Below are 16,257 nucleotides of genomic sequence, written 5' to 3' on the forward strand. Positions count from 1 at the left end.
AATGTAATTACGTTATGCCTCATAGTTTGCTCATATGAATTCTTCCAAACTAAAGAGAACTAAAACCAGTTTCCTTCCCATTCCTGTCAAGAAAAATTAGAGATGGCCAGACCAATTGTGTTAAACTAGAGGGAGGGAGGGACTACATCAGGTAAATTATTTTCCTTTTTGTTTTAAATTATTTTCAGAGGCAGTTAACATTTTACATAGGAGAAATAAAATCTGCTTTGGGGTTTCAGACATTTTTTACTCTACGAAGATATATTTAATATATAAACATCTGTGCAAAAAGGTATAAAGATGCAATGTATCATTGAATATGTATCATAGAATTATGCAAATAAGAGAAGAAAATGTATACAAAAAATATGCGAACTTTCTGGATTACTCCTATTCTTACTAATTATGTTCAGAAGTGCCATAATTCTTTTATCGATCTCTATATAGACATGATGAGATACAAATAATTGAATTAAGGTTAACAAGTTTGACTAGGAAGGTAGTTACCTTAAGATCTTTTGTTTCCTTTGTTGATCTGCTTTTTATAGTATTATCAGTTAAGACATGCATCCATCTTGTCTCAAGAGTTGATAGGCATAGGAAGAGATTTTTAAGATGAATGTAACTGAAGTGATCAGCATATTTATGCCTTTACTACCCAAAGCCAGATCCTTGTACGCAAGAAGCACTGTGTGCAAGTCTGCCAGAGTGTATGGCTCCACCTGTTAGCAGTCTTGGCAAACAGGTCACGAGTTGGAATTCCAGAAGGATTTGGTGGTCATCTCCCTTTTGTGAAGGCAGTCCAGTCCATTCAGGTGATGTTTGGGTTATTCAAAATTACTTTATCTATTGAATTTTAATGTTTTTATTAATGTGTACAAAATTATTTTTGTTGCCAGGTCAGAGCTGAATAAGGGAGATGTTAGAGGGAAAACTACATCTCTTGATGAAACATCTTGAATTGTGAAAGGGAGTTAAGAAATAGATATTTTCAAGGAGGGGGAGAGATTCTAATTTTCTCAGTCCATATTCTTACATACATCGGTTTCTATACATCATTATTCTTGTGCCTGTATAATTAGATATAACCCAGCTGTGACAGTCAACAGCAATTGTTCTTGAAGGAAAGCTGGCATCCCAAAAAGTTAGCGATTTGAAGCCGCACCCGAATTCGGCAGCATTTCTGCTATGCATACATTTTAATTTTTTCAATTTAAAATGGCCACGAGGAACATTTATCAAGTTATGAAGCAGTAATTCAGGCTGTTTTTTGTTGTTTTTTTTTTTTTTTTTTTTTAAAGCTTAGCACCACAATGTGATGCAGGTACCACAACGGACCACTGGGCAGCCCCTGGTTACTGCAGCAGCGTTGATGTCTAGATGGCCTTTAAGGGTCCCTTCCGCCTGTAAGGAATCTATTCCATGATTTGGCTTTCAGACACTGGACATTTGTGATCTCTCCTCGTAAGACACTCGTGGTATTGTCCAGGAGGAACTGTCCCAGTGCGTGCAATGGGAATACTGAGGGAGGACCACCGCTTCCTGAGGCGGTAGCAGAGGCACGCGCAGCCCTGGGGACGGCCATTCCCGGGCGTGGGCGCCAGCAGCGGCCCTTCTCGTCCGGGGCTCCGGCGGCCGCCAGGTGGCGCTGGAGCCCCGTCGCCACGCGCCGCGGCCGCGTCCCCGCCCCTCCGCCATGGCCGACGTGGAGGACGGGGACGAGCCGGGCGCCCCCCACTCGCAGCCGGGCTGCTCGGCCTCCAAGGCGGGAGGCCCCGACAAGATGTTCTCGCTGAAGAAGTGGAATGCGGTGGCCATGTGGAGCTGGGATGTGGAGTGCGACACCTGCGCCATTTGCCGGGTGCAGGTCATGGGTAAGCGCCAGCCGGCAGGGCCCGGCCCGCCACGGCCGCCGTCTCCGCCGCGGGGCGGAGGTGCCCGCCGGCGCTGCCCCACGGCCGCCCTGCGTCGAGCGACGCGGCTTCCGGCCCAGAGTGGCCGTGCCCCTCCCCCCCCTTTACCCTTACGCGCCCGCCCCGGCGGCGAGGGCCGTTCCCGCTTCCCGAGGCGCCCTTCGCGCTCAGGCCCCGGGCGCGCTGAGGTCGCGGCGCGCGCTCACCGCGACGAGGCCTCAGCCGCCCGGCGGGCCGCGCCTGCGTGTGCCGGGACCGCCAGCCGGGGCGCGGCCCGCCCTGCGCCTTGCGGGCTGGGTGCGCGCGGCGGGCGGGCGCGGCTGGCGGACGTGCCGGGGCTGCAGTGCTGCCGCCTCCGCTTGTTTTGAAGCGGTGCTCTGGGCGTATAGAAAAAGTAGTTTTTGCTTACCTTAATACGACGTCTTTTCCTAAAGCACTCTAATTTCTACTGCCGTTCAGCCCACGTGAACATACCGAAAGGTTTATTGGAAAAACGAGGGCTTAGCTCACCCGATTTTAAAGCGGTTTTGAAAAGCAGCCTAGTCAGTGACCGGCATTAGTACCTTCCGACGTGTGCGGTGTCTGAGAATTCTTTAAGTTCCTCTGTTATACCCACATCCGTTCTTTTGCTGTCGTGCTGCTCGGAGCCCACCTGAGAGATCAGCCTTCTGTGTTTGCACAGTGAGCAGAGACTGCTGCGGAAATAGGAAATTGGCTTAATCTTCTATGTATAAGCAATAATTTTAAGAACACATTTCTTTTCTGAGGCATAGTTAAAAAACAAGTCCAGCTATTACCCGCACGTTTAATTAAAAAAAAAATCATTTACATTTTTTTGTTACTAGGCCGTGGGACTGCATTTCATCTGAAAGTAAGAGAAGCTTCTAGTAACCATTTCTGGGAGCAAACTACTTGCTAGAATGTGAAACTTGATCATTACTGACAAGGGTTCAGCAGTTCGGTGCTGACCCTGCCAGACCCGGCCTGGCTCCTGCAGAGCTGCTGCAGCACAGCCTCCTTTGGCTGCAGGCAGTGCCAGGCCTATGCTGGCTCTGCGTGTTTGAAGTCAGCATGTTTGATTGTGGAAGCGAGGGAACTATTAGCCAGCATCATTTGCTGCTGGTTTAACTCCTTGCACCAATGTGAGCAAACTCCTGTCTCTTTGAAAGTGTAGGGCTAGGGCTGGGATAGGAAAGCTGCCTTCTGAGTGGCTGCCAGTCCCCCCAGCAGACTGCCCAGCATATTGGGTGACTCCAGATCAAATTGCTTCCACGTAACATGGAATAGGTTCTGAATATTTCCTGCATGGCCCCTAGTCCTGTGGAAGTTAAAACTACAGGAACAGATATCAGGAAGCTTTGTTTGCCACTTTACTTTCATCTAAGTGAGGAATGGGCAGCTGCTTCAGAGTTTCTGTGCTCTTTGTTCTGTATTAGCTGAGAAAATGAGGACAGAGCAGGTGAATCTAAAATAGAACTACTTGCAATATCTGGCAGAAATATTCAAATTAAAATTCCTGTAGCATGCTATATTTTTGTCTTCTAGGGAAACGTGATCCAGCTGGTGACCTGCAGGTCAAGTCAAACCTGTGGGGCACTTGTTAACTGTTACCTTCTCTTTGGAGGAAACCAAGAAGGGGTTTCCACTGCGTATGCTGCCATAGTAACTGAATGCTTTCTGTTGTGCATAGTGTGTGCCTGCGGTCTGAGGCAGTTTGTGTTGGTGCAAAGGAGAAACAAAGCCATTCTTCTGCTCTATATATGTGGCATGCTGCTAAGCCTGGAAGCTGTGACTTCTCTTTCTCTGTGATTGCTGTATCTGTCATCCAACTGTGTAGCCATGGACTGCAGCTCATGAAGTACTTAAATATTTTTAATTGGATATTTTTCCATGATTATCTCGTGAGTTATATTATCGAATTGGCCAGTGCTTAAAAACATGTTTGTGTGTGACTCCGAAAATTACGTGCAGGCTCCCATTGAGTAAAAGTACCGTATAAACGAATGGTAGCAAGAAGTGGGGGTTGTGAAGAGAGATGTAGAGGCCAAAGAAATGAAAATTGTGAATGATTTCCTTAAAAGGAGCTGCTGACATCTGAAAAACAAAGTCCTGTAATTAGGGTTTGGCTGTGTGCTTGCTCTGCTCTTAATGTGCCTGAGTGCCTTGGCACAGACCTGCTGGTGGCTGTATCTGCAACATGGAGAAGGCTTTTTTTCAGCAGAAGTTGAGAAAATACGGGCAATAGAACTTGTAGGGCAGTTTAGAGTCCTTCTGAGCTCTTTCAGATAGATATGTCATCATTTTATTCACTGTTTGAAATTTGGGGGGAGTTATTTAATGTGCAAAGACTGAAGTGGACAACAAAATAAGGGATTTTTACCTTTTGAAATTGATTTTAAAGTTAATCTTTTTCCTCTGTCAAGCATATTCTTAAGATGGAATCTTGAGCATCAGATTGAGTCTTGTTCTTGTTTACTTTTAGATGCCTGCCTTAGATGTCAAGCTGAAAACAAACAAGAAGATTGTGTTGGTATGTAGTGATTTCATTCGCTTGTTTTTAAGTTGAAGCTTCTCTCAATAGGGTGCATTTCCATGTTTGAAGGGAATACTGAGCTTATTAATGCTCAGAATCAAAGTGCTGTTTTGTTATACAGTGTGTCATCTCTTTACGTTAGTAATACTTTACAGTTGATTTTTTGAGCACTACTAAATTAGTGTTAGTGCCAGGCATGCTGTGTGGAGCAGGATGCTTTCACGTTTGCAGTGTCAACACACACACGGCCATGAGGTTTGGGTTCTCATCCTGGCTGTAACTGAGTAGAGGATAACGCACGCCTTTGAAGTGGGCGAAGGAAGGGCTCCTTTTTTCTTCTGGGATGTGTGCCAGAGGGTGCGATGGTCATATCCAGAAGATTCTATTCTCAAATAAATTCTTGACTGTATTAAAAATGATATTTTTCTCAGTGTTGATTCAGACGCAGTTGATTCAGACATTATTGCTTGATTTTCTTCAGTTTTCATTTGAAAAAACGTAATCGCTTGAATTTGCTATAATGCTGCTTAATCATGAGCATACTTTACACTGCTTGCCAGCATATGCAAAAGCAAATTGTATCTCAATTCTGATATATTTAAATCGGAAACAGTGAAAATTGTCTCATATTGTTTGCTTTAAATCTTTAAGTCAACTCTTAAGCTGGTGGTGAAGCCTTCCACGCCATTGTTCTTTCTGCTTTGAAGTGTATTGTCTCAAAGTTAATTCACTGTTGTTTCTGATGATTGTTTTAACCAGAACAGGAATTTCCTGTTTCAGTTGCCTTGCTAAGGGGCTTCCTAAGTGTCCTGTTTAAAATAGGGGAAAGCAACACATAAACTGCAGCGCTCCTTTGGTTGGAACTCCTATATTTCATTAAGGAAAATGTGAGCTAGTAAGGGAAAAAACAGCAACTGATATTTATGAGTACATGGGCAGCATGTAACCATTTTGTTTGCTTTGAAGAAGTTATAGCCCATGAATAACTTCTGATTTATTTTGCCAGTGTAGCTGTTTTGAGGCTATATGCAGTGTCAAATGCTCTTCCTTGATTTCGCACAGTTTAAATGCAGCATTTCAGATGAGAATTTGGTAGCATTCTCTTGTATGATAGTAAGATGTATCAGTAGAGCATTGGTGATGTTTTTGAACTTGACAGTGAAAATGAAGCATTTACCAGGGCAGAATTGCTACTGTGATCTGTTCCAGACACTTTATGCAGGAATGTGAGAATACACATGTGAGAGGGTGTGTGACAGAGAACTGAGAAGTGTTGTCAGAATGACAGCAATCAGCCAGACTCAGTGATGACACATTTTGTCTGTTGAAAGGTTTTAGTAGTTTGCAGTGATCTGAAAGTTTTTAGAAGAATATCTAGGACCTTGCTGTGAGTGTTGATCTCTGGACATCTGAGCATGACTAGAACGTGTTCTTTCTTCTCTTTCAGTGGTTTGGGGAGAATGCAATCATTCCTTCCACAATTGCTGCATGTCGTTGTGGGTGAAACAGAATAATCGTTGTCCCCTCTGCCAGCAGGACTGGGTAGTCCAGAGAATAGGCAAATGAAAACACCCCAAGTTTTCTGTTGGACTCGTGGGAGTTGTGTGTATCTTACGCCACGCGCTCATACAGAAGAGTGGAACGTCTCAATCATGGCATGATGTATTCAGTTTATCTGCTATAGGGAACAGTGTGGTTTTGCTGTGTGCTCTTTGCTGTACTGGGAAGCAGTGGTGAGTCTTATTGCAGGTATTTCCACAGGTGAAGAAAGAGAGGCACTGCATTAATAAATGTGTCTGTTAAGATTTGAGTGCTAACTATATCAAGAGCATGTGGTGGTGCAGATTATATGCCAAATACAGTTCATGTAATGTTTCTACTTAGAGCAATGAATTAATTTGAAAAGGAGACCTTTCTATTAAATCCGATATGCTGTATAATTTAGTGTCTGATAAATTATTTTCGTTTTGGATAAATACTTTGTTTTCTAAATAATACTGTATACAAAAACACAAGTGTTTTAGTAACTATTTTGTTTTTTAATCTAAAATGAGTAGTTTGTGGACAACACTAGCATTCTCATGTAGGCTTTCTTTATGGCTTAAGAAAATTAGTTGCATCTCTGAAGTCTGTTGCTGTTTAATATTCTACATGTTTTCTGCAGTCGTACTTACTAAAATTTAACCACATCTATGATTTAAATTTATGTTTCTTTTAAAGTTCATGGACACAAGTACTTCTAATCCAGAAATTTTTGGTATGGAGACACACACTGGATATCAATTTAGTCGTGTTGTAAACCGTGTTGCTGGTTAGCTGTCTAATATGGAAAACAAAAACAACCATTTTAATGTCCCAAGGAAAGCAGGTACCAATTAAATCTAGGAAAATAATGTTAAATTGTGCTTTCACCAGAATTCATTTACAGAAATTTCTTCATTGTTATTTTATTGGATTACATGTTTGGTTTGGGATGTAAGAGAAAGTATTGTTTCACTGCTGTGGAAATCCTCAATATATCATTTTTTTAATAGGATCAGACCTGTGATTTTTCCTGTGCGCATTTAAGTGCTTTACCCTCAATATCTGAAGTAATTACTATTAATCTGAACGTATGTTTTGTTGGTTTTTTAAATATATGTATGTAACAGAGAGATTGAGTTACTGTTTCTAAGTCTGTAACGAATTCAGACTTAATAAAATGGCTAATAAACTCGGGTGGAATTCTTTTTTATTCTTTTTTATTTAAATTGAGATTAATTAATAACATCTAAGATTAATTTGTTTCTCGCAGATGTATTTCTATTTAGTTCTGCTTGAGTACATTTAAAGAGAATGATCTCCATTGTATAAAGTAGTTCCAATGGCAGTCTTTGATTTTTGTCACCCACTTCCGTGCAGATTGGTTGTAATTCTAAAATGTTTTGTATGTTTTAAATACGGCTATTGCATTACTGCCAGTGTGTCACACTCGTTGTTGCCATCTCAGGAGATGTCTTTCCTAACATTTAAATAGCAGTAGTAATGAAGTGCCTACAGCGTTTGCGTTGTTGTGGAGTATTTTGTCTTCATCTTTTCTATTTCTGTAAAGACGTTCTTCCTAAAATAATATCTTCTTACATACGGAAATAATTTACTACTTGTTTTTCTCTGCCAGAATTTGGTCACAGGTTCCATCCCCTAAAATATCTTCACTTTTTTCTAATCCCACCAGAGAACTTTTTCCTTCATTTTACTTGGATTTATGGGACCATATGGACAACAGCAGAGTAATTTTCACCCTGCTTTCTGTTCACGTGTCACATACGTGTCACTAATAGCTGAGAATCATAATTGCAGAAGAATCTGCTTAATACTGTTCTCCTCTGTTTAATAAATGCTGGGTAGATTTGGACAATTTCAGCAAATCTAGCTGGAGTCTTCTCAGGAGTGACTGGAATAACAAATACGTGTGCAAAGATGATATTGTTTCACTTTGATGTTTTTTTAAGTGACTTTGTTTTACAGAAACATTGTATGTTGCTGTGTACGTTCTATAGAAATCAAGAAAGATTCTAATTAATAGAGCAGAATTCTTTTTGAAGCTGTAAATGTGCCTTTCTTGTGCAGGTAGCATAAACATTGTGTGTTTTCTTGATTTGCTTTGATGTGGTCAGTTGCTGGTGTGGGCTGAAGTTCAGCCCGGTTACCAGTCAGTCGTACAACTTGTCTGAGTTTGGGCAAAGGTGGCATTTTGCTAAAGACCCTGCTGAAGTTTAGGACCTGAAATTAAAGGTGTTTTTTTTTTTTTTCCTACCTCCTTTCTTTTTGGTTCTGAGGCTATTACAAACGTGTTGCTGTGGACACCTTTTTCAGAACAATCACTCACTGAATTTGATATTATTTCCTCTATTTTTTTTCAGTCTTCCTTGCTCTGCTAGTTGCATTATTCAGTCCTTTATGTAACCTGCTCCTGCCCCATGCACGCATTCAACTGGCAGAATTAGACATGCTAAGCAAGCAAGGGTGTCGAATACTCTGCTGTGGAGTACACAGCTTTCTCACACGTGTAGTTTGCAATGGATGATTCTTTCAACCACACACAGAAAAGCACTCACTTCTATAATGCCATTTTGTAGAGAATAAGCATGAATTACGTGTCAAATGGATTCAACACAGACAGGATTAAGCAGATAAAAGCAAATTTATACTTGTATAGTAGAGTGACTGAAAGCAGCCAAGAAGGGCTTACCAGTTTTTGTAATAATTTTGAGAAGTGCTTGTTGTTACTTGATGTTAAGTATCTGGGATTCAACCCTTCAACTTTCTCCAGTCACAAAAGTGGAAAGAAAAAAGAAGAAAAGGAAACTCTTTGAGTAGTTTCTCCTCAGTTCTGCTGGAAAAATCGTGGAATTGCTTCACCTGTTCCTGTAATACTTATGTCTAAAAACTGTTTTCAGAAACCGAATCACAAGACTCCACAGCAGAAGAGGGACTAACAGATGCCATACAGGAATTTTTTCTTTCAGATAAAGATGGGGCATAGACTTCCTGGTGGGTAACCCAGTGAGTGTAGTCCAGTGGATTTTGGCTTCACTTGGTTATAATCAGCTTTGTGCTTTTGTTGATGCTGCCTCAGCCATGCACTACTGCCACCTTGTCTCCTTGTCATACTGCCACTTGTCATCATAAGACAAGCTCAGCAGGAAAGTAAAGAGAGGCCACAGTATCATATGGAATGTCTTGGCAAGATTTGGCCAGTCATTTGAAGTGTGTTTTTCCTTTTTCTGTGGATAGGAAATGAGCTCACAACTCCATGCTGCTTCATATGTAGGGATCATTATTTTTAGAGCAGCGGCAGATCTGAGCCTCTGCATGTAATCCGCTTTCTGTTCCTTCAGATGGAGTGGCATGAGGCATCAAGGTCTGCAGGAATATCTGTGGAGCTCAGAGTTATTGCTGTTGAGTGTAACTTGAATTTGGAAGTGAGGCAGCTCAAAGCTCTGAATGGTATGAAAATTAGAAGCTCAGGGACTCATAGCATTCAGTATGTCAAGAGCAAGGGTGGCAAGAGGCTTCTCTTGACTGTGTTTGGTGTGCCTCTGGGTTTGGACTGTGCAGTTTGTGTTACAAATGGCAATAATTGCATGTTCTCAGCAGCCAGCATGTGCCTACGGAGGGGATTGTGGTACATCTAAAGTTATCAGGGTCCATTCTGTGAAACAGCAGCTGAACTGAGTCTGTTTGGTGCCGCCAGTGAGATGGTTTGTGTATGGTGTCATCCTTCAGCTATAGATAGCAAACTCAAGCTCCTTACAGAGAAACCTCTTACCAGTCACTTTCCACAAATGGTGCGTGTACCTAAAGGTACTTAGTGAAAATCCTTGAGAGGTATTTAATGCAAAAGCAGTTAGTCTCTCTGGTGCATTTGAGAAACGTGCACACGCCACTAGCAGGAAGGAGTGCAGGGCAGCCACAGCTCAGCTCTTGGGCCAGTGACTGATTTTGTCTAGCCAGGCTCTGCCACCCCAAGAGCTTGCCAAGATGTGTGACATGGGGGGGCTCGACAACCTGATTGCCAACACAGCCTATCTGCAGGCGAGGAAGAGTGGAGAAGGAGACACCAAGGAGATGCAGAAGAGACGTAAGAGCCTCTCACTGCCCAAGATTGATCAGTGTGGAGAGGTTAGGCAGTCCATTGCTGCTGACTACGAGAGCATCTGTGAACAGCAGCCCATTGGCAAGAGATTCTTCAGAGACTTCTTAGAGACAGTTCCAGAAAATTTGGTAGCTAGGGATTTCTTGGATGAGGTGTCAAACTGGGAGTTGGCAGAGGACAACATCAAGAGCAGTACCATGGAGAATATTATCACCAACTTTCTTAAGACAGGCTCCAAAAGTTATTTGTCTTTCATGAGCTCTGACTTGGTCAGCAAATGCCAGGCAGCCACTGAGAAAGACTATGAGAATGTTATACAGCTGGCTAGAGATGAAACCAAACTCTTCCTTCAAGGCAAGCCCTTCCAAGACTTCCAGACTAGCCCCTTCTATGACAAATTCCTCCAATGGAAAGTTTTTGAGAAGCAGCCAGTAACTGATAAATACTTCTATGAGTTCCGAGTGCTGGGCAAAGGTGGCTTTGGAGAGGTAAGAGCTGTACCTTTACAAAAATGGGTCATCTCTCCCCTTTTGAGATAAGCAGGTGGGTTTGAAAAATGAACTTGGTAATGAATTTAAAGACATTCTGAAGTTTTGCAGAACTTCAGCCTCCAGGTTGTCCATTTCTCAGAAATTCACTTTATCTGTGCTCTCATATTGAAGCCTGTTACTGAAGAGCTGCCCTAAAAATTTTGTATTCTGCATCTGTGTTACTAAAGATGCAGGCTTCTATACAAAAGCTGACGTGACTGTCTATACAGTTAATCATTAGTCTTTTCCTTGGCACTGTTTTGGCCTGTGCTAATTTGTATACTTGCAGATAATTCTTACATACAGTTTAAGGAATATCACAGGTCAACTTCTGTTTCCAAAAAATTCTGAATAAGATTAACTTTTCTGAGAAGGAAGAGAGATGCAAACTGTACTTACTGCTTATTGTGATGGTCAGAGAATGATTCCTTCTTTGTTTTAATGAATCATACAGTTCTATTGTTGGAGTCCTCAGGATCTTTCCACAGTTGTATACCAGTTCTGAATAGAACAGATTGTATGCTTGCTTTTTCCTTACTTCCTCTGCTAATATACCCAGCCATGCAAGTTAGCATCAGCACCTACTAATAGGCATTTGTGACTCCTCAGTTTCTGCCTATTACTGCTCTTGATATTCCAGTCTGTATGTGTAACAGTGCTTCTTTACTTTTCCATGTGCATCTTGTTTCTAGGTTTGTGCCATTCAGGTGAAAAATACTGGCAAGATGTATGCCTGCAAAAAACTAGATAAGAAAAGGTTGAAAAAGAAAAGTGGAGAGAAGATGGCGCTACTGGAGAAAGAAATCCTGGAGAAGGTCAACAGCCCTTTCATAGTCACATTAGCTTATGCCTACGAGAGCAAAACTCATCTGTGTCTTGTCATGAGCCTCATGAATGGAGGTGATCTGAAATATCACATCTACAATGTAGGACAAAGGGGTTTAGAATTGAACAGGGTCATTTATTACTCAGCGCAGATCACCTGTGGGATTCTGCATCTTCATTCCATCAAGATCATTTACCGGGACATGAAACCGGAAAACGTCCTCCTGGATGATAACGGAAACTGCAGACTGTCTGATCTTGGATTGGCAGTGCAAGTCAAAGAGGGAAAATCCATCACTCAGAGGGTGAGTAGAAATTCATTGAACATGGGCAGTGGGAAAGCAAGCTGTTCTATTTCTAATGCGTTGAGTCCAAGACTTAATTCCCCAGGATTTGTTGCTTGCTAAAGACCTTACGTGGTCATTTCATTCTAAGAGACAGGCGGTAAGAAGATTTGGTTAATTATGTCTCTGGACTCTATATGTAGTAAAGCAACTTCTCTTACACAAAAGCAGAAGAATCAAGTTCATCTGTTGTTTCTGTTAAGATAAACACTTGAACCACTGATATTAGAGATGCTAACGCGGCCTAAGTAATAGTGTGTAGTCTGGGATTTAACCGATGACTTGTTTGCATAGTGAAAATCAGTTAGAGATGAGTCCCGTTCTCAGTTTTTGTTCCTAAAAGATTCTGAGATCTCAGATTTCTCCTAAGTGGTGGTACTGATTGTATTGTGGGTGTTCGTGGTGCTGCACAATAAACAATTGAATCCTCCCCCTACAGATTCATTCCTGAAAAAATCAGCAGACTCAATGGGAGTTTGAAAATGTGCATGCCTGTGTGTATGTGTAGGAAGACAGAGAAAGATAACCAACTGGTTTTTACTGTGTGAATTTCTGTGCAGCACCTCAGCTGTTCCTGTGGTCACCCCAGTCCCTATTTACAACAGTATCACAAGGTTTACATGGGAAAGATGTACTCCTGAAATTAAAAAATTGTATTTATCCTGAAGTGTCTTGACCTTAAAGATGTATATTATGAGTGATTGTGTCTGAAGTACACGGAGAATGTGAAGAAATTGAAGCAACGTTATGAACTGCAGTAATTATACTCCCCACATCTTTAAAGTGCTGTAAAAATTCAGTAGCATGGAGAGGACCTGCTAGTAAGTTTTTCCATCATGTTTGAGGTACACACATCTTTTTGTGTTGTCAGTTCATGCAGTAATTTGTACTTGGAAGGATAGATTTTCTTTTGACAATTAAAATAATGTTATTGTTTTTAGTTGTCAGTCAAAGATAATACAGAAACTGATGTTTTAAATAGGAGATTTTAAAATGAAGCTGCATAGTTTTAGATATGAAAATGCAGTTTCAGTGGCAGCTAGGACAGATTTTCAAGTAGAAATTGTGTGCAGTGGTAATGTTTTGTTTATGAAGATGGCATTTTGATCAGAGAGCCCAAAGTATACTTGATCTATGAGGCTTTGTGAATTACAGTTGCATACATTTATTATGGTCAAAATATATTTTTGTCCAGGGGCAATGTTTACTACTTGGAAATGTGTGGGCTTTGGTAAAAGAAGAAAAAAATGTATTTAGAAATGTGTAACCTCTTGTATTCATTACAATACAATCTCAAAAGCATTAGTGGGCAACATAGTTGTTCCTTCTTGCTTTCCATGGAAAAGACATGGGATTGTTCTGTTGCTGGTCACTGGTTTTAGTAGCAGCGCTCACCTCTCTTTGGACGCTAAGTTAGAGTATGATCTGCAGTGGATATACTCTGCAATTGCAGCATGTTAAAAGGAATTTCTGCTGCAGGCAGCTTTGTTTTCTTTTTGTTGGGAACATGAAATACGAGGGAGATTATGATTAATTTTTTTTTCATTATGTGTTGTAATTAGGAGAAAGTTGAAGTTACTGCTGCAAAATATGAATTGGTAATTATTTATGTTTATAGCAGTGTTGAACACAGGAAGTTCTGAATACACCTTTACAAAATTTAGTGCATGTATCAAAATAAAAATGGTGCTGTTAAATTAATTTGGTTACTAATTGCATTACATTCTGGTCTAACATGGAGGGAGTTCTTATCTCCTAGGAAGCTTTTTGAGTGTGACTCCCAAATCATCAGTTCTTTAAAAGCCTTAAGAGAACATATTGTTATAGGCACCTTTGGTTTCAAGGCAGATTTTTGAATATAATCAGTTGCACCATTTTCTGGACACAGTTTTATAAGGGCAGATAAGCTAAGGCAGAATTTCTGCCTGTTCCTCCTGGGCAGATCTGTGTTGTGCCCCAGGTACGACTGCAGGGCCAACCATCAGAAGGCAGATTCCACATTCTGGGTGACAGTTTGACCTGACGAGGCAAATAACTTTCAGTCACTAGTCATAAGGAAAACTCTACTGACCAATACCTTTTTTTTTAATTTCAATTTATTCATTTGAAAAGCATCCTTCTGTTTTGACGGGATGCTGTAATAGCCTGGACTTCATTCATACCTCTGGCATTTAAAAGCATTTCTGACTTTAATGCCTTGTAACCATCTTTTATGAGGTGGTTCTTCAGTATACTAGAAGTACAGTTATATTGCATGATGAGAATAAAATCTAACTCTGCTTTAACCATATTCATAAATCATTCTACTGCCTCAGAGTAGTCAGCAAGTAGCACAGTACAGTACAAAGCTGTGGTTTAGCACTGCAGTACAGCTGGTGGTGATGGATTTTCATCCGTTTGGAAGAATTTTACTTAGCCAGCCTTACACATCTTAATGAAGATTTGTGATTATTTGTTGTAAAGAAGGGAGATATTTTTTTTCTTCAAAAAGTGTCTGTTGTGTTCTTCCTGTAAGATGATGCATTCAAAAACAAGTTGGAGTCGTCTTCTGTCTAATGAAATTTTGCAAACTTGTTTGATCTTCCATTTCATTTTTTTCATCACAGAAATTTCAGTAGCATCAGCATGTTTTGCTGAAGTGTTGTTTCAGGAGAAGAAATATAACATGCTTTCTGGGTCATATTTTAATAGTTCACTCCCACAGAACTGTTTTCCGCAGTGCGATATCCCATTACTCAGTAAAGCTGCTTTTATCATGAGACTGTATTCATTCAGGGTGCGGATCCTGCTTTAGTCTCTTATCCTTAAAACAAGAGGAAAATGGTGACTCTTTAAGACCACTTTCCTCCAGTTTGGTTTCTGTAGATAGGAGCTAAATCATGCTTAAATTGAAGTAACTCGTGTTTTTTCAGCAGCCAAAAAACTTTTCTCCCCGGTGCCTAGGGTTGTCTTCCTAGGTGCTGATCTTTTCCTAACATCTCCAGTTCTTCAGTTGTTCTGTGACTCTTCCTTGTAAATAAGCAGAGTAAAATGGAAGACTTCTATGCCTTCTGCATATCAGCAGGAGCTAAGTAAATGCTCACTTGATTCAATTTTCTTCTTGATTACTCTAAAAATGGGATAGTGACCTATATTCTTTCTATAGTGCCTGTAATATTTCTTCTAATAAAATTCTTTAAATGATACATTAACCAGATGCATTTACTTGAGTAAAAACCTTGTGTGCATTTTTTTATAATTCGTTTGAAGATATAAATGGGAAAACTCAGTTTTCAGTAACTACATTTGCCTATATCTTCCTTCCTGGAATAGTCTGCTCTTCTACAAAATTGAGTTTGGAAGAAATAAAGGTCAGATCATTTTAATACTTTTCTAGATCAAATCAGCAAAATGGGGAGATCTTGTCCCTACATTTTTGTGCACCTGAACTCAGCTGGGATTTTATGAAGATTTGAGCACCACTCCTCTATTGACTCAGGTGCACTTGCTTGCAGGTGACTAGATGTTCAAGGCAGCATTGCAGAGCACCCTGAAATGCACTGATTGTCTGGTTTTAAATCTGATCATTTGTTCAGCTGTGTGCATTCAAAGTGGACATTGATCTAAGACACCTGCTTGATAAACATTCATCTCTGTGCGTTTAACTGTACCTCGGCTGTTGTGAAAATACCTCCTAACACATCATAAGTAGTGAATCAAAATAGCAGTTTTCTGCTCTCTGCCTTTTTTTCATTGCTATTTGCTATATATTCTGAAGTAGAAAGATGTGAATAATTTCATTGCTCCTCATGCAGGGTTGAGTAGTATATAACACGTGAGTTTGAGCATTTTCTTTATTCCATTCCAGATTTTAAAAAATACAATATTTCCATGCATTCTGAAAATTCAGTATACTTCTCATTAGTGTAGAAACCATTAGAAGATAAATTTGCTTCACCTTCAAATCATCAAAAGAATTCCTGCTGTCTCATGTACAAATACATACCATCCATGTATGGGCTGGAGGATCCATAAATCTCCTTTGTAAATCTTGTTAGGTGATTAGGTTGTCATGGGGCACCAGTGATAGACTTGTCAATGTGTTCCTGTTTCAGACATTTTCAAGTTTTCAGTGAAAATTTCAGTGAAACTGAATTGTTTCAGTTCTGCATTGTTTACCAGGCAAAGATTATATTCTCTGTGCATGGAAATGTTCCATGAGTTTTAGGTCAAGTCTTCTTATACTTTAATGTTTAATTATGCTACAGAGAAACTATTTCCTATATCATTATTTAAAGCTTAACATAATTGAAGAAGGAGCTCTGGTGTCCTTTCTGTATGTACTCCATTTGGGAAACACCTATACAAACTGTCTGTAACTATAATGCATAAAATTGTCCTACTTTCAGAAGCAGAAGTTTTTAAAGAGTTTATTGGATACCCAGCCTTAGTTTTCCCCCTCTCCTCTCAGGTACGTGCATGAACCTTTGTTGTC

At 40.5% G+C, this 16,257-nt stretch overlaps 2 protein-coding genes and 1 long non-coding RNA gene across 3 annotated transcripts in view; 2 read left to right on the forward strand and 1 right to left on the reverse strand.

Moving 5' to 3' along the window:
- The window catches only part of LOC146543624 (uncharacterized), a 36,537-nt gene extending 33,926 nt beyond the window's left edge, over window positions 1–2,611 (reverse strand). The window contains exon 1 of the long non-coding RNA XR_014885567.1: window positions 2,323–2,611. This is a non-coding gene — a long non-coding RNA (uncharacterized LOC146543624). The remainder of the gene's footprint in view (window positions 1–2,322) is intronic.
- On the forward strand, window positions 1,391–7,164 carry RNF7 (ring finger protein 7). The gene is made up of 3 exons (XM_085233193.1): window positions 1,391–1,874; window positions 4,396–4,443; window positions 5,894–7,164. The coding sequence occupies exons 1-3, from the start codon at window positions 1,697–1,699 to the stop codon at window positions 6,010–6,012; spliced, it is 345 nt and encodes a 114-aa protein (XP_085089319.1). The 5' UTR covers window positions 1,391–1,696; the 3' UTR covers window positions 6,013–7,164.
- Window positions 7,165–7,323: 159 nt separating this feature from the next.
- The window catches only part of GRK7 (G protein-coupled receptor kinase 7), a 34,960-nt gene continuing 26,026 nt past the window's right edge, over window positions 7,324–16,257 (forward strand). The window contains exons 1-2 of the mRNA XM_031555101.2: window positions 7,324–10,572; window positions 11,307–11,744. Coding sequence (XP_031410961.1) covers window positions 9,970–10,572; window positions 11,307–11,744 — 1,041 coding nt within the window. The 5' untranslated portion in view covers window positions 7,324–9,969. The remainder of the gene's footprint in view (window positions 10,573–11,306; window positions 11,745–16,257) is intronic.

Source organism: Meleagris gallopavo, chromosome 11, assembly GCF_905368555.1.
Source record: "Meleagris gallopavo chromosome 11, MGAL_WU_HG_1.1, whole genome shotgun sequence".
NCBI lineage: Eukaryota > Metazoa > Chordata > Aves > Galliformes > Phasianidae > Meleagris > Meleagris gallopavo.